This window comes from Theropithecus gelada, chromosome 15 (genome assembly GCF_003255815.1).
Source record: "Theropithecus gelada isolate Dixy chromosome 15, Tgel_1.0, whole genome shotgun sequence".
NCBI lineage: Eukaryota > Metazoa > Chordata > Mammalia > Primates > Cercopithecidae > Theropithecus > Theropithecus gelada.
In genome coordinates, this window is record NC_037683.1 from 85,699,583 (window position 1) to 85,726,648 (window position 27,066).

Below are 27,066 nucleotides of genomic sequence, written 5' to 3' on the forward strand. Positions count from 1 at the left end.
CTAAAATATTGACACAAGGAAAAAAGTCACTTATCAACAAAACAATTAAAAAGCAGTTTGCTTTCAGATGTTTTTGTTGGCACACAAAATACCAAAAGGCAAGAAAAGAGTTTGGAGACAAAGCAGTTGTTAGCCAAGAATAATATATCTGGCCAAATTCTCCTTTACGTAGGAAGGCAAAAAAATTCTCAGCTATACAAAGACTTGGAAAATATTTTCCCTAGGAACCCTTTGAAAAACTTACTTGAAAATCTACATCATTCAATGAAAGATGAGGCAAGTGAAGGGCCATGTTGGGAAATAATGGTACAATATGATGTCATGGAAAGCTAACATCAATCAGAATAAGAAGATCAAAGAATTGTAAAGGAGTTTAAAAAAGGAAAGTAAAAGCCAAAAATATATCTCAAGAGAGAATAGTCACAATGTTAAAAACCTATCAGAATGGCAACATAAATCAAGAAGATGTTTCCCTCAGGCTGGAAAGAGGTTTCTGGAACCTAAATACATGGCACTTATTTTAAAAACTGAGTGTTACATCCTTGAGTTTTGGTTTTATGCTTTCCTTATGTCATTTGAATGTCTTCAGTATTTTATCACAAAATTTAAAAAAATAATATATGCTCTGCAAGAAAGAATTTTCCAAGTATAATACATAATTCTGTCTTCTAATTTTATTAACAAAACCCAAGAAGTTGTACTTTATGTGTAAGGCTGAGAGGAGGATATATTTGGCAAGTGACCAACATGATGAAACACATTTCTACTAAAAATACAAAAATTAGCTGTGCGTGGTGGCATGTGCCTGTAGTCCCAGCTTCATGAGAGGCTGAGGCAGGAGAACTGCTTGAACCCAGGAGGTGGAGGTTGCAGTGAGCCAAGATCGCACCACTGCACTCCGGTCTGGGTGACAGAGACTCAAAAAAAAAAAAAAAAAAAATTCTTGTCTCAGAAAAAAGGGAATTACACATATTTTACTATAGACGTTTCAGTATAAAAATATTAGAGATAACTACTTGAAGAATTTTAAAGATAGGATACCTCCTAGGTGAAATATGAAAAAAATAAAAACAAAGAAAACATAGCAAATAACCAAAAATAGTCATCTGAAGGAAAAATTTAAACATATAGAAAAAGTTTACATCAACAAGACCTTTAAACTCATTAAAACAAGCAACATACATGGAGCCAGTGCCTCACTTTTCAGTGACAGTTCCCTATCCGAACTTACTTCTTCCATTATGCCAAAAACAACAGCTCTTTGATCTCTTGTAGACTCTATTCCAGTGACTCCATGCTTTCTCAAAGTCCATTATTCTAATTCGAATTCTTAGACGTCAGAGTACATCAGTGTCATCATTGCCTTGGAAACATCCTCGCTTCCCATATTTCTCTCATTTTCTTGGTATTCACATCACAAAAGCCCTACCCTTGACTATCTCTAAAGTTCCCTTCTCAGTACCTTCAGTGGAGCCTCTGGAAGTTTCTGGAGAAAATCGTCCAGTGGGCTTTCATTTTAAATTTTGTTCTCATATCCCAAATGGCCCTCCGCTTGGGCAATAGAGACAGTTATTAGTCTGTAATAAGCACGTATCTCCTTTTTCCAAGACAGCATTTTCTCATTTCTTCTTAAACTTTCTACCCCAACTTCTAGCTTAAGGCCTCCCTCATCTCATAAGTCATTGAGAAAATAGAAATAACCAGAAATCCTTCCCTCAATCTCCCACCACCAAATTCACACACCTTTCTGCATCTGCTGGCATTTTCTCTTCTTTTCCCTGTCACAGCAAAAACAAAAACAACAAAGCCCTTCTTCCAATCAAAGGCAAAAATACCAACATACCCCAGTATGTGTTCTGTTGTCTTTCCCTCTCCCATCATCTCAATAAACTAATTCCTTTGGCCGTAGATTGTCCTATATCATCAGTGTCTCCTTCCTGCTGGATCATTCCTGCTGGTACACAAACATTTAAGCAAAGAAACAAAACCTTTGTTTGTTTGTTTGTTTCTTTGTTTGAGATGGGGTCTCTGTTTCCCAGGCTGGAGTGCAGTGGTGCAGTCTTGGCCCACTGCAACCTCAGCCTCTCGGGTTCAACTGATTCTCCTGCCTCAGTCTCCCGAGTAGCTGGGAATACAGGCACACACCACCACACCCAGCTAATGTTTGTATTTTTAGTAGAGACGGGGTTTTGCCATGTTGGCCAGGCTGGTCTTGAACTCCTGACCTCAGGTGATCCACCTGCCTTGGCCTCCCACAGTGCTGGGATTACAGACATGAGTCACCATGCCCGGCCCAAAACCCATTATTAATCAGACATCCTCCTCTTACTCCTGCTCTACCTGTCTGCCTCCCTTCATGGCAAAGCTTCTTCAAAGAGTGGGGATCCACACTGTCACCACTTTCTAGGCTCTTTTCCATTCTTCCGTCAAATTCAGTCTGGATTCTTGTCCCACCCTCCATGACAACTGCCTTTGCTTTTTTCTTCTGTGGGTATTACCACTGGGATCTCTGCTGCCAGCTCCAAAGGTTGCCATTCTATCCTCATCCAATGGGACTTCTCAGCAAGTATTTGCCATGATTGACTGTTCTCTCCATTGTCCAAATAATCTTATCTTGAATCCAATGAAGCACCTTCGTTCTTCCCTTCTTTGTCTTCTCTGAAGGCTGATTCTCTTCCTCCTGGTCATTTGAAAGCTTGCTACAAGGCTGTCTTGAAATTTTGCAGCCCAGGGTTCTTTCTTTGATGAGCACAAAATTGTTTCTTGGATTACAGTCTCTTTTTTGACTTTACACATTCTTCTTAGGAGATACCATCTACAACCATGGCTTCATGTGATTTAATATACTCAGATGACACACAGATTTTTATATCTAGCCCAGACTTCTCTGAATTCTAAACCTATGTTTTCAACTAACTACATTCTCCCTTCTCTTAGACCCCTCCTGAAGAAACCCCCAAACTTCATTCTATCCCAAAACACATTCAAACCTAGTTCTCTAAAATAGCTCTCCTTTTTAGAGCATTCATTTTCTCTAACTAGAAACTTGGTCATTATCTTTGGGACCTTCTTCTCCCTCACTTCTCCAGCATGATGCCCAACCTCATGACTCCTTAGTATCTCCTGGAACCATCCTCTTTCCCCTCATTGGTCACTACCACCTGATGCAAGCTGCCATCGTTTCTTGCTGAACTGCTGCACCAGCTTCCTAATGGGTCTCATACCCATCCTAGGCCCTTCCAGTCCATTCTCCTCTTTACAAAAGAATCACAATGAAAATCTGATCATGGCACCCCCTCGTGCTTGTCACCCTTCAATGGGATTTTGAATGTGTAAGGCTCACTACAAAGACCACAAAGCTCTGCATTGGTTTGACACCCATCCACTGCCAGCCTCATCTCACACTACTCTCTCCTCCCTACCCTGGCTATCTTTTATGAATAGATTTGGCTTTTTGAATACCCTGGCTATCCTCTCTATAAATTGCACTCCCTTCTCTCAAAAGTTCTGTATGCATTGTTTTTCTGTCTGAATGCCCTTTTTGCCTCTGTTTATATGGCTGAGTTCTTCTCATTCTTGTCTTAGATTAAAATGTCATTTCCTTAAAGAGGTGTTCCCTCACTATCCGATCAATATGGGCCCTTCATCTCCATTTTCTTGATCACTAAAGTGAAAAAAAATGTATTGTTAATATGTGTCTGTTTATATGATTCTTTCCTTTCTCCCCAACAAGATAGTTAGCTCATTCATGTGGAGAGCCCATAGGTTTTATTTACAAGTGCTTCAGTAAATGAAGTACATGTAAGGGGTGTAGTAAATGATTGCTGAATAAGTGAATGAATGCTTAGGAAATGAGTACGTACATATGAAATCGTTTTTTAGTCTTTCCGTTGTCCTCTGGCTTAAGTTTTTGCTCTTGTACAATTTTGTTAAAGTCTTCCTGTAAATAATAGTGTCCAAATGTTGACTCTGACGAGCAAGTAATGGTACCATCTTTGTTGTGATGGTCCTGGGGGAGTCATGGGGTAAGGAGACAGATTTTCTGAGAAAATCCTTCAATTTTCCTCCCTCCTCCACACAGTTTCAACCCTTTGGCCCTCATTCTTCAGCACTTCGGTTATGTAACTGAATTTTCTCTGCAATTATTAAGATATGTGATGTTATTTCTATTTTCTGAGAAAATTGAGGTTCATAGGTCCTAAGTTACTGATCAAAGGTCCACAAAGCAAAAAGTTGATGTGCACAGTTTAAAACCAGGTCTGTAAAATGTAGATATTCATGATTTCTCCTTCCATCCTAGCACAGTGCCTCTAGCCATATGATAAAGTAGGGATTCCACCTACATTAAATGTGTTGTAGATGGAAGGGGAAAACTACAAAGCTAATCCAGTTGGGAAGAATCAGCAAGTTACTATCACAGTGGAAATCCCTGGAAAAAAAAGGCTTGACTCTTACACAAATGGTCCTGACTAAATACCATGAAATTATGCAGCCCAGGGTTCTTTCTTTGATGAGCACAAAATTGTTTCTTGGTTTACAGTTATTTTGCTGACATAACATTGACAACCAGAAGAATATAGGATGATTAAATCAACATCATAAGGCATCTCTCAATTTTTTTCCAGTAAATTGCATAGCATTATTTCCTAATCTATCCTTATTCTTTCTGTAAGGTTAATTTTGAGTAGGTATTTAGGCAAATGCTACTTTCTGTGATGTTTTATACCTTATTTTAAAAACTGCAGGTATTTAAAATCTTCCATATTCACACCATCCTAACTGCATTGCTTTCATTTCTCTATGTTTACTTCCAGTCTTTACCCATATATTATAAAATATAGTCTTTACATATTTTCATGCCACATAGTGATATAATTTTTATTCCATCTTTATTTACATTTAACATTTTTGTTGTTTTAGCAATAAAGAAGGAAGCAGCAGACAGAATATTTCAAAGCTTAATGTGTGTTGTTCCCAAATTGTATTTGTTTCCTTAGTATTTGTTTTCCTAGCTATGATAAAAATGAAGATTTAAGGGATGGTTACTACATATTAACACAGACTAGTAACTTAAGTAGATGTAATGAAATTTTTTAGAGAGCTGGGTGATTCTCTGATTTAAATACAAGTTTAAGGACGTGTAAGATAGTTGAGCATAAAATTGAGCTACAATCTAGAGTTACTACTAAACAGGCAATTATTTTGTTTTGGCAACATGTGTAGAGGCACTAACAATTACGTATGTCTACCTAGAAATGACAGAAGGAACACTTGAAATATGAAATTTACTTTATTAGCTATAAATGTGTTTTCCTTTGATAAAACATACTAACTTACTTGAAATTTATGTATATAAACTCACTTAACTCCATGTTCATTCTTGTTAAAGGTTGTATTTCATTTGATTATGATTAGGGACTTTATTTAAATCACTAAAATCTCATTCCTCATTTAATGATGCCTACCAAAATATAGAGCTGTCTAAATTAGCGTTGCTCATTTATTACACTAATTTCCCAAAATATACAAGTTTATTCTAAAAGCTCTTCATAAAAATTATAAAGAAGTGGCTTTTTAATTTCCCAAAGTTCTCATCTGGATTAGAATAAGGTTAGGAAAAATTTAGTTAACAGAACCGTGAGCTTATTTTAAACCACATATTATCTAAATTATCTTTATAACTGTGCAGGCATATTTCAACAGTTTCTGTGAGGGTTCATGGACTCTTCAGAGATAAGAGTTTCTTTTGGCTCTTTAAACCATTTGAGTATTGTGGTGGGTTGTGTGTGGATTCCTAAAATATGTCTATCGGAATCTGTAAATGTGACCTCATTTGGAATAAAGGTCTTTGTAGATATAATTAAGGAAAAGATCTCAAGATGAGATCCTTCTAAAATACAGTGGGTCCTAAATCCAGTGATCAATACCCTTAGAAGAGACAGGAAAAGACAGACAAATAGAAAACACAGGGAGAAGAGAAGAAGGCTATTTGAGGATGGAGGCAGAGATTGGAGTGATGCTGCCACAAGCCAAAGAATGCCAGGAGCCACCAGAAGCTGGGAGAAGTAAAGGAGATTTCTTCCTTAGAGCTCTTGTGGGGATCGTGGCCCTGCCAACACTTTAATTTCAGACTTCTGACCTCCAAATTGTGAGAGAATAAATTTCTGCTGTTTTAAGCTAGAAAATTTGTGATTATTAGTTGCAACAGCTGTAGGAAATTTATACAAGTATGCATTTGACACTAATTGCAGCTTTTGAATTGCTTTAAATCTTAGTCTATGGCTATCTTGTGTTTATAGTTAAGAGCTTTTTAAAAAAAGTATATTAAGGACTGAATGTCTGTCATAAAAACAATGCTATATATGTATTATACCATTTATCCTCACAAGGTTACTGTTTTGGTTTTATTTTACCTACTGTAGACGTGGCTGGTGGCTATTCATATTCCATGCTTGATGCAATCAGAAGAGCAGTGATGGTTTCCAATATCCTTTTAATTAATAAGGTAAATGAGAAAAGCCTGACCCTCAAAGAAGTCTTCAGACTAGCTACTCTTGGAGGAAGCCAAGGTAATGACTATTACATTTGTCTCTCACACAATATACAACCATGCTGATCTCTGTCCTTGGATGTAGTATGAAGGTGCATGATTGATATTAGGAAAATCCAATATTCATAACGATCTCATCTCATGTAACATACCCAGAACTCAGCCAGTAAAGTGAAGTTCACTGACAGAGGAATCATTCCTTCGGTGATTTCACTGTCTTTGGTAGAATAGATGTCTGAGACACAGTTATCATATTGATTGTTTTAATGGATATTACATTGGTTACATGGATATGAGTTCTTTAAAGTAATCCATTCTTAGGCCAGGCGCCTAAGAATCACAGTAACTCACGTCTGTAATCCCAGCACTTTGGGAAGCTGAGGCAGGCAGATCCCTTGAGCCCAGGAGTTTGAGACCAGCCTGGGCAATGTGACAAAACCCTGTCTCTACAAAAAATAAAAAAATTAGCTGGGCTTGGTGGAGTGTGCCTGTAGTCCTGGCTACTTGGGAGGCTGAGGTGCGAGGATCATCTGAACCCGGGGAGGTAGAGGCTGCAGTGAGCAGTGATTGCACCACTACATTTCAGCGTGGGCAACAGAGTGAGACCTTGTCTCCAAATAAATAAATTAAAGAATCTGTTTTTCCACTGAGTCAGGTAACTTGCTCTCCAGTGGCCTAAGTGATGATCATAATAGTAAAATAGTAGCCAAGGCTTACTAAGCTCTTTCCATGTGATAGGAATCATACAACATACTTTATATGTGTTGTTATTTAATCCTCACAACCACTGTTATTCATTTCGTTTTACAAACAAGGAGCCTGAGTGAGGCTTACACAGCTGTCAAGCCACAGTGTGCTATGATTTGAATCCACCTAATCTGATGCCAGCATGCAGACTTCTTACCTTCTGCCTTTCCACTACAGTATCTTCCTGTATAAATCCCTGCCAAGACCATGTATTTGGTTCATATACTTAAGTACACTAATTCCTCAAACCTCTTTAAAAGGATAAAGATGTAAAAATGTAGTTGGTTGATATACAAATATTGCTCATCAGCTTTTTCCAGTTCTCAGGTATAACTGTATTGTTATGGAAAAAAAAAAAAATTGGTCATTGTATTTCCTTAAGTCACTTTAGAATTATAAATGTAATCAGAATGGATCATAGTGAAACACAGCATGAAACCATAGGTAGCTAGTGAGAAATTAAAATGTAGATATAGATTTAGAAACATTTGGTTGTAGATTTATGATAGATACCCTGAGTCTTACAAATGAAGGACAATCGAAGCCAAGATTATCCTGGGAAGAGAAACTTCTCAGATGTTCTCTGAGTGTTGGGGACTAGGATGAACACCATAAGCACATTCAAGAAAAACAAGTACAGGGTTGTTTTTTGTTTTAGTTTTTGTTTTGTTTTTTGCTTTTTTTTTTTTTTTTTATTTCCCAAAGTCTTATGGTTCATTTTCCAAAATCCCAAGTTTCAAATCACTCACTATTTTAATAAGTGTTACAACCTTTCACCCACACCACCATTGTCCTTTCACATCTGAATTTGAGTTTGAGTAGTTATTCTACCATCTATGTTCATGGTACAAACAAGTCATATTTAAATAGCGCTTTTTGAATTCTAGGCTCTCTGTGAGTTACTTCATCAGTATCCTGTTTCTTTGATCAAGCCAGCATGGGTGCCTACCAAATCATTTGTACTTTGCTGTGTAGCTTTTAAATCTATTTTCTGGGTCACTGGGCTTACTCATGGAATTTCTCTTCCTTAGTTTGTTTCTCTACTATAGTCAGAGTAAAATGAGATGAATGGATCCGTATTTAAAGTGTGGCATTTTCCCAGCACTGCCATGGCCTTTACACTCATTCTCAAGAAGATCAAGATGAGCAAAAATGATCTTCACAGAACCAACATTTACTCCAAAAGCAGCAAAACCGCATTTCCTGAAATGCATTTGAGTCACTTACCAGCCCAGTGGGATCTCTGTGCAACAATTTTTATTTATATCAGTTTACAAATTCACTGAAAAGAATTGTGTTTTTTTGGTTAGTTCATTCCTGAAGTCTCCAGGCTCTACTGAACAACCCAGTTGGTTTATATATACCATCAACCTTGCCTAAACCCTAGTCACTGCACCTGGTTATCTGGTCTATTAAATGCGCAACAATTTTATGTTGAAGTCAGTCATTAAAAACTTACACTTGACATGCTTCTTTGTCAAGGGCAAAAAGAAGTCGAGTAATCAGTGAAGGAGGAGAGAATTTCCAATGATTTTCTATTACATTCAGTCGTTCCCCATACAATTAGTAGGAGTCACCTGGCTCCTTTTAACATTTCGGATTATTTTCATACCCCTGTCTTGCTAAAGAGAGTACTTCAGCTAAAAAGCCATTTTTCTTTTCTGAGAATAAAAGAGTTGCCCTTTAAAGAACCTTTTAAGAACAAGTAAGATTTCTAAGTCAGTGTTTAGAGAAATGCCACAACTTTTGGATACCTATAGGTAGAAATATAATGTATTGGATAATGCCTAACAAAGGTAATCGATTCAATATTTTAACATGAAAGTGTATCTTAGCAGTGATAGAATGCAACAAACACATGTGAAAATTGAAATAAATAATACTGCACTCTGGTTAACCTTCCTTTTATTCATGCTTCCATTTGTGACCCCAGTGTACACCTTCCTCAGATTACAGGCTTTAAGGAACTTTAGATCCAATACCTCCGTTGGCGAGGAAAGCCAACTACCCCCATCTTTCTGAAACTAAATCATAAAAATGAGAGATGTTCTTCCTTGGTATCCAATAATCTTGGAACATGAGTTGTAGCTGTGAGATGAGCCAAGTCAATAGATATTATTGGCCTGTGCTCTGTTTTAAAAAACCATTCTTCTCTGGTGACCAGAAAACCTTCAGGGTTGGAAAGAGATTGGTCTGTTTTCAAAAGCCCCTGGGACTTTTGAGTTATCAGAATCTGTCCACTTTGAGAAGTGAGCTTTTTTTTTCCATTCAGAGGATTTAAACTAAGGAATTTCTGATGGATATGCCTGCATTGACAAATATGCAAAAGGCTAATTATTTTTTATTTATTCAAGGTTCATTTCACTTCCATGAAAATAAATCTTGTCAGCTATTTCATGGAACAGAAAGAACAAAAAAAGGCAATGCAAGGAGTTTGGAGTGTAGGGGGGAGAATAGAAGGGAAAAAGAATAAAGGTATTATGTTAATCATCACGTTTCTTAGAGGGATAAATGAAAAGCATAGACCAGCTGGGCTATGAAATGCACTGATAGAGCTGAAATAGAGACATATCAGAGTTATGATACAGTAATGAAGGGAACTGTTTTTATTCTCAGATTTTGCCTTCCTATGCATACTCCGCTTTATGTAAGAAGTCTTGTGACCTATTAGAATGAGAGTGCTTTTCTGTCTCACTGTTAAGACACTATTTTTTTTTCTCTCCTAGCGACATGTTGGCAAAATCTGTCCTTACAAACAGACATTAGTGTGGTCTGATGGCTTGCAATCCTGACTGTTTATTCACTTGTTCTCAATAGCCCTGGGGCTGGATGGTGAGATTGGAAACTTTGAAGTGGGCAAGGAATTTGATGCCCTCCTGATCAACCCCAAAGCATCCGACTCTCCCATTGATCTGTTTTATGGGGATTTTTTTGGTGATATTTCTGAGGTAAGTAAAAGAAAGTTAATCAAAAGGCATTTATTTCATAAAGTCCTTGTCACAATAGCTTCCCTGTAGAAAAGAAAATAGAAACTGAAACATTTTAATGGAATACAGGAAAATCTTAAAAGGGACGCTAGAGCCCTTTAATAATTATTATAATTTTATGACAGCAATGTTAAAAATAATGGTATTAACAAAACTTTTTTTTTTTTTTTTTTTTTTGAGACGGAGTCTCGCTCTTTAGCCCAGGCTGGTGTGCAGTGGCATGATCTCAGCTCACTGCAAGCTCCACCTCCTGGGTTCAGGCCATTCTCCTGCCTCAGCCTCCCAAGTAGCTGGGACTACAGGTGCCCGCTACCATGCCTGGCTAATTTTTTGTATTTTTAGTAGAGACGAGGTTTCACCATGTTAGTCAGGATGATCTTAATCTCCTGACCTCATGATCCACCTGCCTTGGCCTCCCAAAGTGCTGGGATTACAGGCATGAGCCACTGTGCCCAGCCAACAAAACTTTTATATTTTAAATGTTTTTGTATATTTGAATGTATTTGGCCACAAACAGCCATAATGTAATTAGCACTCATTGAACACTTGCTATGTGCTGGGTAGGCATGGGATTAGGCACTTCCTTATCTAATTTTGTTCGATCATCAGAGCAACTCTTAAGAGAGTAGGTACTATTAATATTGCCATGTTAATTTATAGGGGCAGTGAGGCTTAAGGGAGGTTAAGTGATTTACGTAAAGACTCATAGCCAGTGATTAGTAGGCGGAATTTGGATTCACACATGGGACTTTCTGACTACTGGAGGTGAGGCTCTTGACCGCGATGCTATGTCAATGGTTTTAATTTTGTAAGAAAATGAACTTTGTTTCTCTTATTAAAAATGTTTTTCTATGGATACAATAAACTAGTTCATCTTACCTGAAAATTGATTCCTTGTAAGATACTGAGTTCTTCCTAAAAAAAGAATTAACTATTGCCATTTCTAAATTGATCTACTTATGAGAGTAAATGTGATAATAAATACATTAAAGTTTTTAAAAGAAAAATTCTGTATTATGTGAAGTTTGTACCATTTGTTATTATAAAAGAGGAAAAATATCTTTTTCTCTACCCATCTTAGGGTCAAGGCTGAGGTCACTATAACAAGAGACAGATTAACAGGAGAAAGGCATACATTTATTTAATATAAATTTTTTTTGAGACAGAGTTTGCTCTTGTCGCCCAGGCTGGAGTACAATGGCACGATCTCAGCTCACTGCAACCTCTGCCTCCTGGGTTCAAGCAGCTCTCCTGTCTCAGCCTCCCAAGTAGCTGGGATTACAGGCGCCCACCACCACACCCAGCTAATTTTTGTAATTTTGGTAGAGACAGGCTTTCACCATGTTGGCCAAGCTGGTCTTGAACTCCTGACCTCAGGTAATCCACCTGCCTTGGCCTCCCAAAGTGTTGGGATTACAGGCATGAGCCACTGTACCTGGCCTGTTTAATATAAATTTTACATGACAGGAGCCTTCATAAGGAAGTGAAGACCCAAACAAACAGGTAAACTTGGGTATTTTTATGCTAGGTTTGATGAAGAGTGGAAAGTTGTAGAGAAATGTGATAGGATACGGAGTGTGATCCAGTGGTAATAAGGTAGAGGGAACTTAGCAAGGCCTGTTTGTTCAGATTCTTCTCTGTGACCATTTGTCTCCAGAGATCTGGCATAGGGAGGGCACCCCTTTACTTAATGGTCTTACGACCTGCATCTGGGTGAGGGGTGAGGGGTGAGGGAGAGTCAGAGTGACCTTCCTGTGTTTGATTGGAGGTCGTGTGTCCTGACCCCATCATTATTTTCATGTTGTTTATTATTTTACTCTCTTATTAGAGTAAATCTCTGGGAATAGGGCTGTAGGGAATAGTCCTAGTCATTTTTCTCACATCAGGGGTGTCCAAGGGAGAGAATACAGTCATGAGTTCTTAGTTTCTGTTTCTGGTTGTGCCAGTAAAGCCCCCTCCCTCCTCCCTCTTTTCTGCTTATCAGTAGAGACAGAAACTAAAAACCGTGGCTTCAGGCTGCTAAAAGCCTAAAACAAAACAAAACAGAACAACAAAAACAAAATAAGGCAAGTTGGACGAGCTTGTCTTACATCATACCCCTCTTGAAATATTTGAATTATTTTACTAAATTAATTTCTTTAATTTATATAATACCTTTTCTCTGATGACTCAAAAGTTACATACCCAGAACTTTCACACAATAGGTAAACTTCTGTTAATTGCCAGTGGATTATTTTGTTGTTCTGGGAGGTTTTTATGAAGCACATAGCCACTTCTTTTTTAATTAATAGAAGTCGATTTTGACATTAAGAAATAAATTCGTATTTCTGGGCTTTGCCAGCCACTATTGCCTGTGAATTTACTTTTCTAAATGCACAAACTAGTCTTTCTTATTACTTTTATTTTCCATTTTAGGCTGTTATCCAGAAGTTCCTCTATCTAGGTAGGTAGATGTATGTCTCTATGCTAAATATTAAATAAAACCTTTTCCTGTCTTTTTCTTGGGTATGGCTCTATATATTTATCATACCATATATTAAACTCTATATATGATAATTTGCTTTGATTCATTATTTTTTTAACACTCTGAAGCATCAAGCCCATTGGTGGCACATTATTTAAAGGTTCTATTTGAAATCTCTAGTCATAAATTGTAAGCTGAGGAATGGAAGGCCAAAGGTGAAGAGATCTTCATGTTCAACCCCCTTGTACTCATTCGGTATCTGACATTCTCCCCTACCATGTTTTTGTGACAAATATATAGTACAATCTCCCTACACGTGCTTGTGATGTACCCACATTCAATTCCATTCAGAGAGAGAAACAGTAATGCAGAAGATTCTACCCTCCCTCCCATTCTGTTGAGTGAGCTCAGGACTGAGTGAACTCGAGATGGAAAGACACATGTATTACTTCTTGTGGAGCTGATTCTGGAGCGTAAAGAGTAGTATTTATTTCTCAATGGGGGCAAAATGTAAACCAACCACTTTAGCTGAGAAAGGACAGCTATAGGGGGTTGAGTCAACTTTATGTGATTTCTGCCTCTGGTGCAGAATTCAGACCCTAATCATCAAATTAGCTATAACATTTTCTACCGGTCATATCTTCCTGTTCAGACTATAAACAATCTGAGGGTGGGGGGAAAGCAGCTTTTAGTATTTCCTCTCCTAGAAGTATCTTAAAAAAAAAATCTCTCCCAATGGCAGGGAAGATACTTATTGACACAAAAGGTTTTATACATGATTCCTTGATTTTTCTTTCAGGAGATGATCGAAATATTGAGGAGGTTTATGTGGGCGGAAAGCAGGTGGTTCCGTTTTCCAGCTCAGTGTAAGACCCTCGGGCATCTACGACATTCTCCTGGGATGAGCGTGGTTCTGCATCTCCCTTGTGCCCAGGTGGAGTTAGAAAGTCAAAAAATAGTACCTTGTTCTTGGGATGACTATCCCTTTCTGTGTCTAGTTACAGTATTCACTTGACAAATAGTTCGAAGGAAGTTGCACTAATTCTCAACTCTGGTTGAGAGGGTTCATAAATTTCATGAAAATGTCTCCCTTTGGAGTTGCTCAGACTTACTTTAAGCTCAAACAGAAGGGAATGCTATTACTGGTGGTGTTCCTACGATAAAACTTAAGCAAAGCCTTTTTCATATTTGAAAATGTGGAAAGAAAAGATGTTTCTAAAAGGTTAGATATTTTGAGCTAATAAATGCAAAAATTAGAAAACGGAAAATGGACCCATGAGAGTATATTTTTATGAGGGAGCAAAAGTTAGACTGCGAACAAATGTTAGAAAATCACTTCAGATTGTGTTTGAAAATTATATACCGAGCATACTAATTTAAAAAGAGAACTTGTTGAATTTCAAAACGTGTTTCTAGGTTGACCTTGTGTTTTAGAAATTTGCACTTAATGGAATTTGCATTTCAGAGATGTGTTAGTGTTGTGCTTTGCCTTCTTTGGGGATGAATGTCAGAAATTGAATGCCACATGCTTTCTTAATATAGTTTTGTGCTTCAAAGTGTTTGACAGAAGTTGGGTATTAAAGATTTAAAGTCTCTTAGGAATATTATTCATGTAACTACATGGCATAAATAGTTGTATTTTTTGTGCACTTTAAAATCAACTTATAACTGTGAGATGTCATTTCTTCCATTTTATCAGAAGAGAAACAAATTCTGTGCTTAATGAAATTTATGTAGACTGGAGTCTTCGTGAACCGGGGCAAGTGATGGGCATCCAGGAGCCGCCAATACTAACAGGACAGGTTCCATTGCCATGGCCTATTCCACCCAAACAATATATTGTAGTTTCTGGAAATTCCGTACTTGGGTATCAGTCTGCTAGAACTTTAAAATGAAGGACAAATCCTGTTAAAGAAATATTGTTAAAAATCTTTAAACCCTGTGTATTGAAAGGACTCTATTTTCTAATTTTCACCAATTTTCTGTTTAACTCCCTATAATTTTTAGGACATTAGAATTTTAGGATAATGAAGAGTACATAATGTCCTACTTAATGTTTACATTAACAGGACAATTCTTACTAGATATTTAGGAACATTACAAAGCAAAGAATATTTTTATGCTTCCTAATACAGTGTGTTTTCCCATAACCTAGAATTAAAACCAAATTATGACCTTATGATAAATCTTTAAGTATTGATGTGAATGTTATTTAAATTCTATATTTTTCTTATTAAATTGCAAATACTATAAATGAGCAAGGAAAAGGAATAGACTTTCTTAATATATTATAACACTCATTCCTAGAGCTTAGGGGTGACTCTTTAATATTACCTTATAGTAGAAAACTTTATGTAATATAGCTAACTCCGTATTTACAGAACAAAAAACATAGTTCCCCCTCCTGTAGTGTAAATTTTATTTTCACATACTTATGCTAATTTAGCAGTAATTGGCCCAGGTTTTTTCCCTAATAGAAATACTTTTAGATTTGATTGTGTATACATGACACCTAAAGAGGGAACAAAAGTTTAGTTTTATTTTTTTAATAAACAACAGAGTTTGTTTTGTGAGATAAGTAGCTTAGTAAACCCAATTTCCAGTCTTAGTCTGTATTTCTAATATTTCTAGTTCCTGAGCCATGTCAAAGATGCCTTGCCAAATTTCCCCCCATTTCTCTATGGGGCTAGCAAGATTCTTCAGCTTTATCCCTCAATCACTGCCAAAGGAACTTGATTACATGGTGTCTAACCAAATGAGTAGGCTTAGGAATTTAGATGAGATGTGTAAGATCCACTTACAGGCAGTAGCTGCTTCTAGTGTTTGCAAGATCCTACACTTTTACCTTCTTTAAGGGTGTACATTTTGATGTTGAACATCAGTTTTCATGTAGACCTAGGACTCCTGTGCAGTAAATATAAATAAGTGTAGCATCAGAAGCAGTAGGAATGGCCGTATACAACCATCCTGTTAAACATTTAAATTTAGCTCTGATAATGTGTTAAGACCTGAATATCTTTCCTGGTAAAAATAGGATGTGTTGAAATGTTTATATGTACTTTGATCTCTCCGCATCACTTATAACTTATGTGTTCTATTTCTCCAAGTGCGGTGTTCCTGAATGTTATGTATGCTTTTTTTTTTTTTTTCTGTACCACAGGCATTAGCTATACCTGGGGCCAGATTTTCTGCACTTTGAAATGTTGCCTTTGCCTAATGTAGGTTGACTTTCTGAATTTTGGAGCGGCACTTTTCCAAGCCAATCTTATTTGTCCCTTTTTGTTTGAATATCTTGCTCTCTGACAGGAAAGAAACAATTAACTTAACAGCCTCCTCACCCCACCCTCCACCATTTCCTTCATGTTCCATGGTATTTTCAACAGAATGCTCTTTGAAAGGTAAAAACCATTCAAAAGTATCGATTATCATAAATTCGCAAAATATTTTTGCAAGCAAAACACAAAAGCAGGCTGATCAGCTAAGGTAAATTTCATTTTCAAACGAGAGGGAAACATGGGAAGTAAAAGATTAGGAGGTGAACGGTTGTCCTGAACAGACCAAGGAGACTGTTCCCTGATTTATTCTCTTGGCTGGTTCTCTCGTTGAATTATCAGACCCCAAGAGGAGATCTTGGAACAAGCTCCCTTCATGCCAGGGGTCTTTCTAAGTTAATGCTGTGAGCATTGAGCCCCTATTAAAACTCTTTTTTACTTCAGAAAGAATTCTACAGGTTAAAGGGAAAGAAATGGTGGGAAACTCTCCCCATAATGCTTAGCCAACTTTGAAATGTACCCTCCAATATCCCCACTGGCAACTGCAGCTGAGATCTTAGAGAGGAAATGTAACGGGTGTGAGATCTAGCAATGCATTTTGAATCTTCACTCCCTACCAGGCTCTTCCTATTTTTAATCTTTTCACCTCAGAACTAGACATATGGAGAGCTTTAAAGGCAAGCTGGAAGGCACATTGTATCAATTCTACCTTGTGCTATACGTCGGAGAGATCCAAAATTTGGATGCTTCTGGAGACTCTTGGACATCTTTTCATTGTTGTCCATTTTTAAAACTGATGATGATGGTTGGAAACATTCACATGCTTAAAAGCAATGGTGTGAGTTATTAACAGGTAAACGAAAAAGTAATGACTTGAAATGGTTTTTAAATTGTTTGGATTGTGAAGAATTTTTGAAGTGCTTTTTTTTTTTTTTTTTGTACGGCTTCAAGGAGATGTTAGCAATTTCAGATCTACTAGCCAGTTTAGGTATGACTTTGGAAGTGCAGAAGCAGAAGAACACTGTTAGAAAATCCTGACATTGGTCCCCATGCATGTGTTCACACCTGGTTTCACCTGCCCTTCCTTCCCATAGCCCTGAGTGTGAGAGATTGAGAGTTGAGGGGTTGCTTTGTGGATCTTGTCCAAATTTAGTGAAATGTGGAAGTCAACCAGGCCAATGGTGGAATTAAATGTAAATTCCAAGAGGACTTTCACAGTCCATGGGGTTCAAATGACTTGGGTAACAGAAGTTACTCTTTTTTTGTGTGTGTGAGCAACAAGGCTGTTTATTTCACCTGGGTGCAGATGGGCTGAGTCCGAAAAAGGAGACAGCAAAGAGTGGTGGGGTTATCATTGGTTCTTATAGGTTTTGGGATAGGCGGTGGAGTTAGGAGCAATGTTTTGTGGGCAGGGGGTGGATCTCATAAAATACATTCTCAAGTGTGGGGAGAATTACAAAGAACCTTCTTAAGGGGGGAGATTATAAAGAACCTTCTTAAGGGTGGGGGAGATTACAAAGTACATTGATCAGTTAGGGTGGGGCAGAAACAAATCACAATGGGGGTAACAGAAGTTATTCTTAGCTTATCTGTTATGTGACAGTGATTTACCTGTCCATACCATTTCCAACCCAAAAGCCTGTCAGAAAGCATTCTTCAGAGAAAACCAGTTTACATTTGTTGTTAAACTCCTGATTGCTACTCTTAGGAATATATATGTATGTATTCATAGGAACATTTTTTCTCAATATTTGTATGATTCGCTTACTGTTACCGTGCTAAGTGAGCTCCTATGTGCTTCAGACAAAAATAAATGAGACTTTGTGTTTACGTTATTTTTTGTTGTGAGTTCTCTCTGTTTGGTTTTGTTGTGAATTCTATCAATCTGCCGGAAGGGGAATTGATTTTACACTGTTTTTCTTCTTTTAGCATGAATTTTAAAAAATAGAATAGAATACTTAGCTGTGAGCCAACATGTATCTAACATCCTATGATAGTCACTATACATAGCTTTTAAAAATTAAGCTCAAATGTTCAGCCTTTTAGAAGCAGATTGCTATTGCTTTTGATTTCAGCATAGTGTATATTTTATATATTTTAAGACATTACCCAGAGTGAGTAATGCACTCTATATGAAGAATCAGTTCACACAGACATATGTGCATGTGTATTTAAAACAAAAGTTTCACAGAATAATACGTTCTCTATTTGTGATGCCTTGGGCTATTTCCTGTACACTTTATTCTATGACATTTTATTTTATTCTCTACTTTTTAATGCTGCGGATGATTCCCCAGTTGGTTTCTTGAGCTTCTAATGAATCACCTGCAATTCGGAAGCAGTATTCCAGTATGTTTGAGTCTAAGCTTGGTCATTCCCTCGCTAGGCGGCAGACATGTTACTTTAAGTCTCCACGGGTCAATTTCTAATTCCATGATATGGAGATAACATGAGTGCCTGCCTTACAGTCATGAAGACTAAATAAAAGGATACATAGACAGCACTTAAGCTAGCAGCTGGAACACAGTGAGTGCTCACTATGTGGTAGCTATTATCCTAAAAATGAATATAGACCAAATGAAAATAGAAATAATTTTATAAATATTTTTATCAGTATATATTTTATAATCTAAATCAAGTGATATTATGGATCCTCCTTTACATAGAAACACTTTGCATCTGATTTTTTCAACAGTATTATATGTTCATTTTTTTTATTTGTAATATGAAACATAGAGTAGTAGATTAGGTCTATAAATTCATCCCAATGTCTGAGCAGCTTGCAGAACAAGTCTTTCAATTGCACTGGTGACCCAGCTCATCCCCCCTTTCTCTCTTGTAGTTCTCAGAATAACTGTAGAATGTGCTGGAAATGGAACATTCTCAGATAAGGAGGAACTGGCCAGAACAGACTGGGCTGTGTTCCCATCCCTCCTGAAACAGGATCTTACGGTGCCTTAGCCCAGCATGTCAAGTATCCTCAAGGTATAAAACCCAGGGTGGAGCATGCTTCGAAGGTCCCTCAGCTACGTGCAGATGTAGCTGACTTTTATCTGCCCTGGGAAACTATCCTGAGCCTTGACAGACTTGCCATGAATCTTAAGCTTGTATTGTCCCTTGCTGCCTATCTGTGAGGAATAAAGTTGCTTCACTTACTTTGCTGTGTGATTGTTCTGTCTCACCAGACTCATGCAAGGGGTAGAAATTGCAGTCCTAAGATACAGTGGGCATGATGAAACTGCTTCCCATAACTTACTAAGCACTTATTTTCTCCTAAAGATCAATTTAGTACAAAATATCCAGAAAAGAAATTTCACATGCATAATTTAGCAATAATGTATGTCCAGTTTGCACATTGTGGACACTGGGTATTACAATAGATAATATATAAATGTGCAGATTATTACATGGTACTAAATTCAGGATTTAAATTAACAACAACAAAAAAGATTTGGATATAAGATAAATACCTCCCAGTAGCAAAACAGGACTTGCGTTATGGTGTTTTAAGACTCCATCAAGAGACCACTTAGTTACTGGACCAGAACTCACAAGTAACTCTCACCAGTGGCAGGTGTTTTATTTTGTTTTAATCTTATTTTAAAATAGGACAAAAGAGAAATGTTCTCTGTCTTTGATAGGATAGCATTTTAAAGTGTGATTAATATTTTAAACTAATTCAGACTTATCACTTTTATCTCCAGCCTGACCCTAACCTACTACCACATCATTGTAAGACTACATTGCATTTATCATACTTAAAAAATGGTTCATGCTTCTGTAATAGTTGAATCTAAATTTTGGAGCAGGAATATAGATAGAGAGCTAAAAGCATTTTCTCTATTAACAAAAACTTTGTTGGGAAATTCTTCAGTGGTAACTAAAAAAAGTAAATATTAAATGTTTTCTCGCCAGTACAAAATGCAATTAAAAAACAAAAACAAAAGCAGATCACATAGAATTTTATAGTCCACTTGAGCCCTCTGCTATTGCCTGGATTCTGTAGAGAGCAAGCAAACATTTGTTCCCTGTCTGTAGAAAGAGAACCCAAAGTCGTAAGCAGTCAAATCAAACTGCAGAAATAATGGCCCTGGAAGATTGTTATTCGGTCAGATGACATCCACTCGCTTGAAAACTGGAACTTGTCGCTTCACTGTGAAATTAACTTCTGTCCTTTTAGTCTGGGTCACTCTCCAGATAAGACTTTTGGTTAACTGCTGTCAAATAAAACCCATAAATGAATAACCCAAGCAAGAATTCTGTTTGTGTGTGTGTTTTTTCCAAATTTCTAAATTTGCTGTCCTGGAACACTTGAGAGACTTCAAATGGCCTTGGTGATTTTTGTTTTTGTTTTTCTTCCACAAAAGTTGGTTTCATCCGCACCTGAGTTAAGGAACAAGTGAAGGATGGCTTTGTGTTTGTAAAGCACTTTGAAAACCTTGACCGAAGCACAGAAACAGATAAAAGGCAAGAAAGGCTTAATTTATCAAAGTATTACAGAACAGATGAACTCTCAAATTGGAGCTTTGCCCAGGAAGGTTATCCGGGAAAGAATTCAGTGTTAGACAGCATCTTTTATTGAATAGTACTGCTCCCTACAGAGCAGGGATAACTCATAGGCAGTGCAACTAAAGTTGACAACATACGGGTTCTTGGCAACTGTATACTCACTTAAACCCACTTTTAATTACATGCAAATTAAGGGGTAGGTGAATGCAAATTGAAGGGCAGTTTAGGATTTTCTAGCAAAGGGGTGGTAACTTCTAGGTCATTGTCATAGCTTTTGTAAATTGTCATGGTGCTGGTGGGAGTGTCTTATGCTAATGAGCAATGAGGGCATCTATGGATTGCTTTGGTAGCCATCTGCTGATTCCTACCAGTTTCTTCACTTTATCCTGTTTAGACCAGATCCTGATTTGGTCAGCAAGGTTGTGACCAGAAAACAAGTCCTGCCTGTCTCCTACCTCAAAAGGATACTCAAAAGGATAAATGAAGGCGCTCAGAAATACAAGTGCACACACTTCTTTCAATTCATAAACTTTCTTAGTAGAACTATTGAAGATGAATTGGCAACCTATGTATTTTGGACTAATTTATATAACCACAACAAACCCTCCAGCATCATAAATATGTCCTGGCATAATGCAATGGCATGCTATCCATCCTGTAAAATCTCATGCTAGTGACTCAGAAACATGGGGGTAAAAGAGAAGCTATGGAGTTTAGGTTGTTTGTTTATTTATTAAAGCTGGGTAATAGGCTTTTTATGTCATCCAGGACAATTTTGCAATCTATTATGGATGTATTATTTATTGTAACTTATGGAGGAAACTCATGATGAGACTCATAGAAAATCTTCACATTCCCTAGAAAATTATTGCCCTGATTAAATAAGAAGTCAGTATAAATGCATATAAAATATTCATTTAATGTTGTTTTGTAGTACTGTAGACCATTTAACATGGCATAATTTAATCCAAAAGAAATTGTAATTAGTCAGTTTGATCTGAAGTGTACTTGGCTGTTCTCTTATGCTTTTTATGTCTTTGTAAATTTCATACTTAAAAATGGTTAATTAGTTGGTTTTTTGAAAGATAGACATCTGTATGTGCAGAAAGTATAAAATAATGGCCTATTAAGTCATATTTAATTTACTAATCATGAAGTTGTAAATTTTAATCAACATTCATTTAAGCAACATTTCATCAAATGCATAATAAATACCAGGTACAGGTCAGTTCTGAGGGTTAAAAATAACTTTCATCTCTTTGAAGAACTCACAGTCTGGGATGGTAGGTGAGAGGCAATACATAGACAATATATTACGTTTATGACAGATGTATAGAGAGCTAAGGGTGTTTAAGGGGGAAACTAGGTTCTCTTGGGTATATAGTCCGCAGAGATTACAGAGGGCTAAGTGTGGTGGTGAATCCTTCACAGAAGTGACATCTAAGCTTGGAAGAAGAAGAATAATTTATTTTCCATATGAAAACTCGAAAATTTCAAGCAGAGCATTCAGCATGAGCAATAGCAGCTCATCATGAAGACTTGACTTCTGGAAAAGTAAGGTAAGAATGAAGTGGACGAATCCAGTCTTCATAAGAATCGCCACAGGTGTTGGTTCAAAATGAAGGTTTCCAGGCCCTTGTCCCTATACATTCGGATTCAGTAGGTTTGGCCTGGGGCCCAAGAATTTGTATTATCAACAAATACCTTGGTATGGTCAGGGAATGGGTGTAGTGAGGAGAGCCATCCTGGGTATGACAAGGACCAGGTGTAATCAGGTGTGTAAGCTAATGAAGAGAAGGCACCAGGTTCACTTGAGTGCAGCAACTGTGGGTCTCACGTACATTGGTGGTTTTCCTATTCATTGGCAGATAACCTTTTGTTGTTGCCCAGGCTGATCTTGATATCCTGGTCTCAAGTGATCCTCCCACCTCAGCCTTCTAAAGTGCTAGGATTACAGGTGTGAGCTACTGCGCCCAGCTAATTGGAGGCCTTGCCCCAGCAGGTGGGAAAGGAAATGCCGGCCAAGTTCCCACCACATGCAGAAACCTGAGAGGGTGAACCCTACCCATCAACACCCGGAGGCCTTTTCCTGACTCTGGGACCAGCGACAGACAGAGTAGCCCCTGCACGGGTGACTCCCTGATTCCCATGAGGCCCCAGGGCTGCCGTGGCTCCTGCTGCTCCACATGTTGTGGGGCACCTTGATAGCCAATGTTGGCTTAAGTTACCTCCAGCTTTGCTTCTGCACATTCTTTAGAGATAGGATATAAACTTTGAAATGACCATTTTCTTTTTAAATGAATGATAAAGAAACTGTTGTTCCTTCATTAGGCACGTGACCACTCTCCACCCTTCCGCAAGCCTGGCCAGAGATGCCATTCTCCACTTCCACTGGGCACCTGGAGCCGGAACCTGGAGTCTTCCAAGACCCCAGACCAGCCTCTGCTGACAGTTCTCTTGTAAAGATACTGAGGATGGGATTACAGGTGGTGGCTCACGCCTGTAATTCCAACACTTTGGGAGGCTGAGGTGGGTGGATCACTTGAGCTCATGAGTTTGAGACCAGCCTGGGCAACATGGCAAAACTCTGTCTCTACAAAAAATACAAAATAATACAAAATAAGCTGGATGTGGTGGTGTGCACCAGTAGTCCCAGCTACTCGGGAGGCTGAGGTGGGAGGATGGCTTGAGCCTAAGAGATGAAGGTTGCAGTGAGCCGAGATTACACCACTGCACTCCAGCCTCGGTGACAGAGCCAGACTTGGTCTCAAAAAAAAAAAGATACTGAGGATGAAGGATGAGTCAGTCATGACAGAATCCCGGGTGAAACACTAAGAGAGTGAGATGCTGTTTAATAACATAAATGGAGGGCAGTTTGCAGTATGAGATGAAGGAGGCCTTAAGCTAGAAGTTGGGGTAGAAAGTTTAAGAAGAAACGAGAAAATGCTGTCTTGGAAAAAGGAGATACATGCTTATTGGCCAAGTATAAGTACTGATCTGAGTTAGACCAGTGCAGTTCTCTCTTCCTGGAATTTGGATTCAGGACCCAAATAAGCTGAAAGGGTTTGCTGGAGGCACTGGGCACATATGACATTTGAATTCAGGGGGCAAGTTTCCCTATTTGCATGTGGCTGTTTGGAGCCATCAATGGGCCAGATGAGAAAGCAGATTCAACCTGCAGGTCGAAGCACAGTATTTTGGGGGGAAAAATTCTTAATTCTAAAACTCATCTGATCCAAGGGTTTCAGATAAGAACTGTGAATCTGTACTACCCCAATTTTACAGTTGGGTCAACTGAGGCTCAGAGAGGTTAGGCCACTGTAAAACTAGTACATGAGAAAGCTAAGGTTCGTTCCGACCCCATGCTCGTTTGGCATGAAACTAGCCCCAAGACGATTATTAAAGAGCTAGACACTGGCATTTGGATTCAGGACCCAAATAAGCTGAGAGAGTTTGCTGGAGTCACTGGACACATATGACATTTGAATTCAGGGGCCAAGCTTCCCATTTGCCTGTGGCTGTTTGGAGCCACCAATGGGCCAGATGACACAGCAGATTCAAACTGCAGGTAGAATCAGGAGAAGTGGAAGAGACTTCAAGGCCCCAGAGAAAAACATAAGCTGGGTTGGCCTCTTAATAACATTTTTTTTTTTTTTGCCTTCAGTTAAGGCTCTCAAAGGCCTGGGTCTCATAAGATTTATTTTATTAAATAATTCTTCTAGCTACTTGGGAGACTGAGGCAGGAGAATCGCTTGAACCCAGGAGGCGGAGGTTGCGGTGAGCCGAGATTGCGCCACTGCACTCCAGCTTGGAGACAGGGCGAGACTCCATCTCAAAAATAAAAAATAAATAAAAAATTCTTCTTCTTCTTCGTCTTTCTTCTTTCTTCTTCTCCTCCTTCTCCTTCTTTTCTTCTTCTTCCTCGTCCTTCTTCTACTTCTCCTTCATTCCTTCCCCCTCCTTCCTCCCTCCTCCCCCTCCTCCTCCTTCTTCCTCCTCCTCCTCCTTCTCCTTCTTCTTTTTGCTAATCATACAACCCTTGACTAAAGATCTACTTGCCATTAAAATGGAAATTTGTTATTCCCTATGACCGTAGCAAACAGGCAGCTGATTTATTGAAGCGGATGGGAATGAAGGTGGGGTCTTCTTGCCACTATTCAACTTGACAAGTTTGAGTTATAATTCTTCATTGAAGAGCTGAAACAAAACCCTGTTACTACAATCAGTTGGTCTGACTATCCAATTAGTATTTTTTATGTTTCTACTTAACATTTGGGAAATAGCCGTCTGCCTTTAAATAACCGCCACCTCCTGCCCGCCTCTCAGCTACATACCAAGAGTAGCTGAATGTCCCTTTACAGTTTATGAGAGGAAAGGATGAGTGACTTGTGCCGCTGGACTCTGCAGTCCATGATAGGATGGTATCACTTCCTCTGAGGTATGACATCTCAGCCCAGTGCAGCCCCCACACTGGGAAGGACCAGAATTTCCTGACTTCCTCTCTTACCTTTCTGGACTGGACTAAAGCTTGTTCTAGTATCCAAAGCCAAATTGATTGGATAAGATTCTGCCCACAGTGACAAACTATTGACTAGATATTTTTCTACATTTTTTTCCTCAATGGCTACTCAAAATTCTTTTAACCCTTCAATCTCAGCCAGGTTTCACATTGGTAGTCATATGTGAAACCAATCCTGTATGACATACCAGTGCCAAATCCTCAGTATCATGCACCCAAAGACATTTCCATTTTTACAAAGTATTCTCAGAGATGCAAAGTCACAACCTGAAGAAATGAATGATGGGATTTCAGGTATGATTTAGAAAAAGTACCGACTTTCCAACTTATTAAACTTCCCTCAAACTAATCTGCAACTTTTCTGTCTCTATAACTCACAGTTCAGTGGCCTTCCTGAAACTGCTCAATTCTAATGAGTTCTAAAGCAGAAGATAAGGTATGACTACTTGTTCTTCCTTTCTCATTTTTATTTTCATAGAATTTGAGAGTACAAATACATAGTTGAGAATCATCCTTAAATATTTAGTTCAAGGTTCAACATTGTAACTAGAAACTCACTATTGTATACTTCAGCACTGTTTAAAATAGCAAAAAACAAGAGATATCATCTTGGTGCCCAGCAATAGGGGATTAGCAAATACATTGTGATATAGTCAAAGAATAGAAGCCCAATTATCACTGAAAAGCAAAACATGCGTTTACTCAATGAATAGATTTGGGACAATCAGCTAGTCTTCTGGGAAGAAAAAGTTGGACTCCTTATCTCATACATCACACTAGAATAAGTCTAATTCAATCTAATTCTAATTCAATCTGATTTATTCAAAGCTTCAAGTAAAATATGAAATCATAATGATACTGAAAAGAAAACATGGGAGAATCCTTTCTCTACTCTCATATGGGGAAGGCAAGACACAAAATTCAGATGCCGTAAAAGATAGATGTATATCACGTACTACAGAAACACTTGATAAATTGATAAATTTGACTACACAAACAAAAAAATTTTGCATGGCAAAAGTCAACACAGTGACAGTAACTGAAGTGGGCGATGATCTTGTGAACCTCTGAGGCCACTGTGATGACCTTGGCTCTTACTCCAGGAGATGAGAGTTGTTTGGGAGCTTTGAGCAGATGTGATATGACTTAAATGTTAGCAGGATCTGTGACTGCACTGTGCAGAATAGACCATGGTGTGTGTGAGGAGATGATGGTGCTCAGCCCACGGCAGTGGCAGTGGAGGTGGAAAGAAGTGGTGGGATTCTGGGTGCTGTCAGGCACTGCTCCTGGCCCTGCACCATTTTCTCTCATCCTCACTACCACCCTATGAGGTAGGTCCTTTATCCTATAGGGGAGGAAAGATTTTTCCCTCTACCCTCCTAGGTTCCGTAGCTGGATCAATAAGATACACTTACATCCAGCAGATCAACGGGAGAAAAAGTATACACGATTATTATGATTATTATTATTTTGAGACAAGGTCTCATTCTATCACCAGGCTGGAGTGCAGTGGCACAATCTCAACTCACTGCAATCTCCCCCTCCCAGTGGCGTAATCTCGACTCACTGAAACCTCCACAAACCATCCTCCTACCTCAGCCTCCCAAGTAGACGGGACTACGGGAACATGCCACCATGCCTGGCTCATTTTTGTATTTTCTTGTAGAGATGGGTTTTCGCCATGTTGCCCAGGCTGGTCTTGAACTTGTGAGCTCAAGCGATCTGTCTGCCTCTGCCCTCTAAAGTGCTGGGATTATAGGCATGAGCCACTGTGCCTGGCCACAATTATTAATTTTTATTATTAGGTGTGTGGGGGCGTCACAGGGAACATGTGAATACCCCCAAATGTGCTGAGATTAGACAGTGTATATACTCTTTTAATAGGAGATGGGGAGGAGACATGTCAGCCACTTAAGGGAGACTAAGTGATTTTTAGGAAAGATGAATGGCCCTTGGAAGAATAAATGGGAGATATGATAATGCAGGGAAGAGAAGATGTCTTTTTTTATCCCTTGCTA

At 38.4% G+C, this 27,066-nt stretch overlaps 1 protein-coding gene across 4 annotated transcripts in view; it reads left to right on the plus strand.

Annotated features, from left to right (window-relative positions):
- GDA (guanine deaminase) overlaps window positions 1-19,176 on the plus strand; it is a 113,107-nt gene extending 93,931 nt beyond the window's left edge. For 2 of the 4 annotated variants that reach the window (XM_025359458.1, XM_025359457.1), the window contains 6 exons: window positions 6,423-6,569; window positions 10,115-10,245; window positions 12,700-12,727; window positions 13,548-13,614; window positions 16,055-16,146; window positions 18,863-19,176. In XM_025359458.1, coding sequence (XP_025215243.1) covers window positions 6,423-6,569; window positions 10,115-10,245; window positions 12,700-12,727; window positions 13,548-13,614; window positions 16,055-16,146; window positions 18,863-18,981 — 584 coding nt within the window. In that variant the 3' untranslated portion in view covers window positions 18,982-19,176. Of the gene's footprint in view, window positions 1-6,422; window positions 6,570-10,114; window positions 10,246-12,699; window positions 12,728-13,547; window positions 13,683-16,054; window positions 16,147-18,862 lie in introns of those variants that run through there. The other 2 variants (XR_003115925.1, XM_025359459.1) reach the window with 2 other exon arrangements.
- The last annotated feature ends 7,890 nt before the right edge of the window (window positions 19,177-27,066 follow it).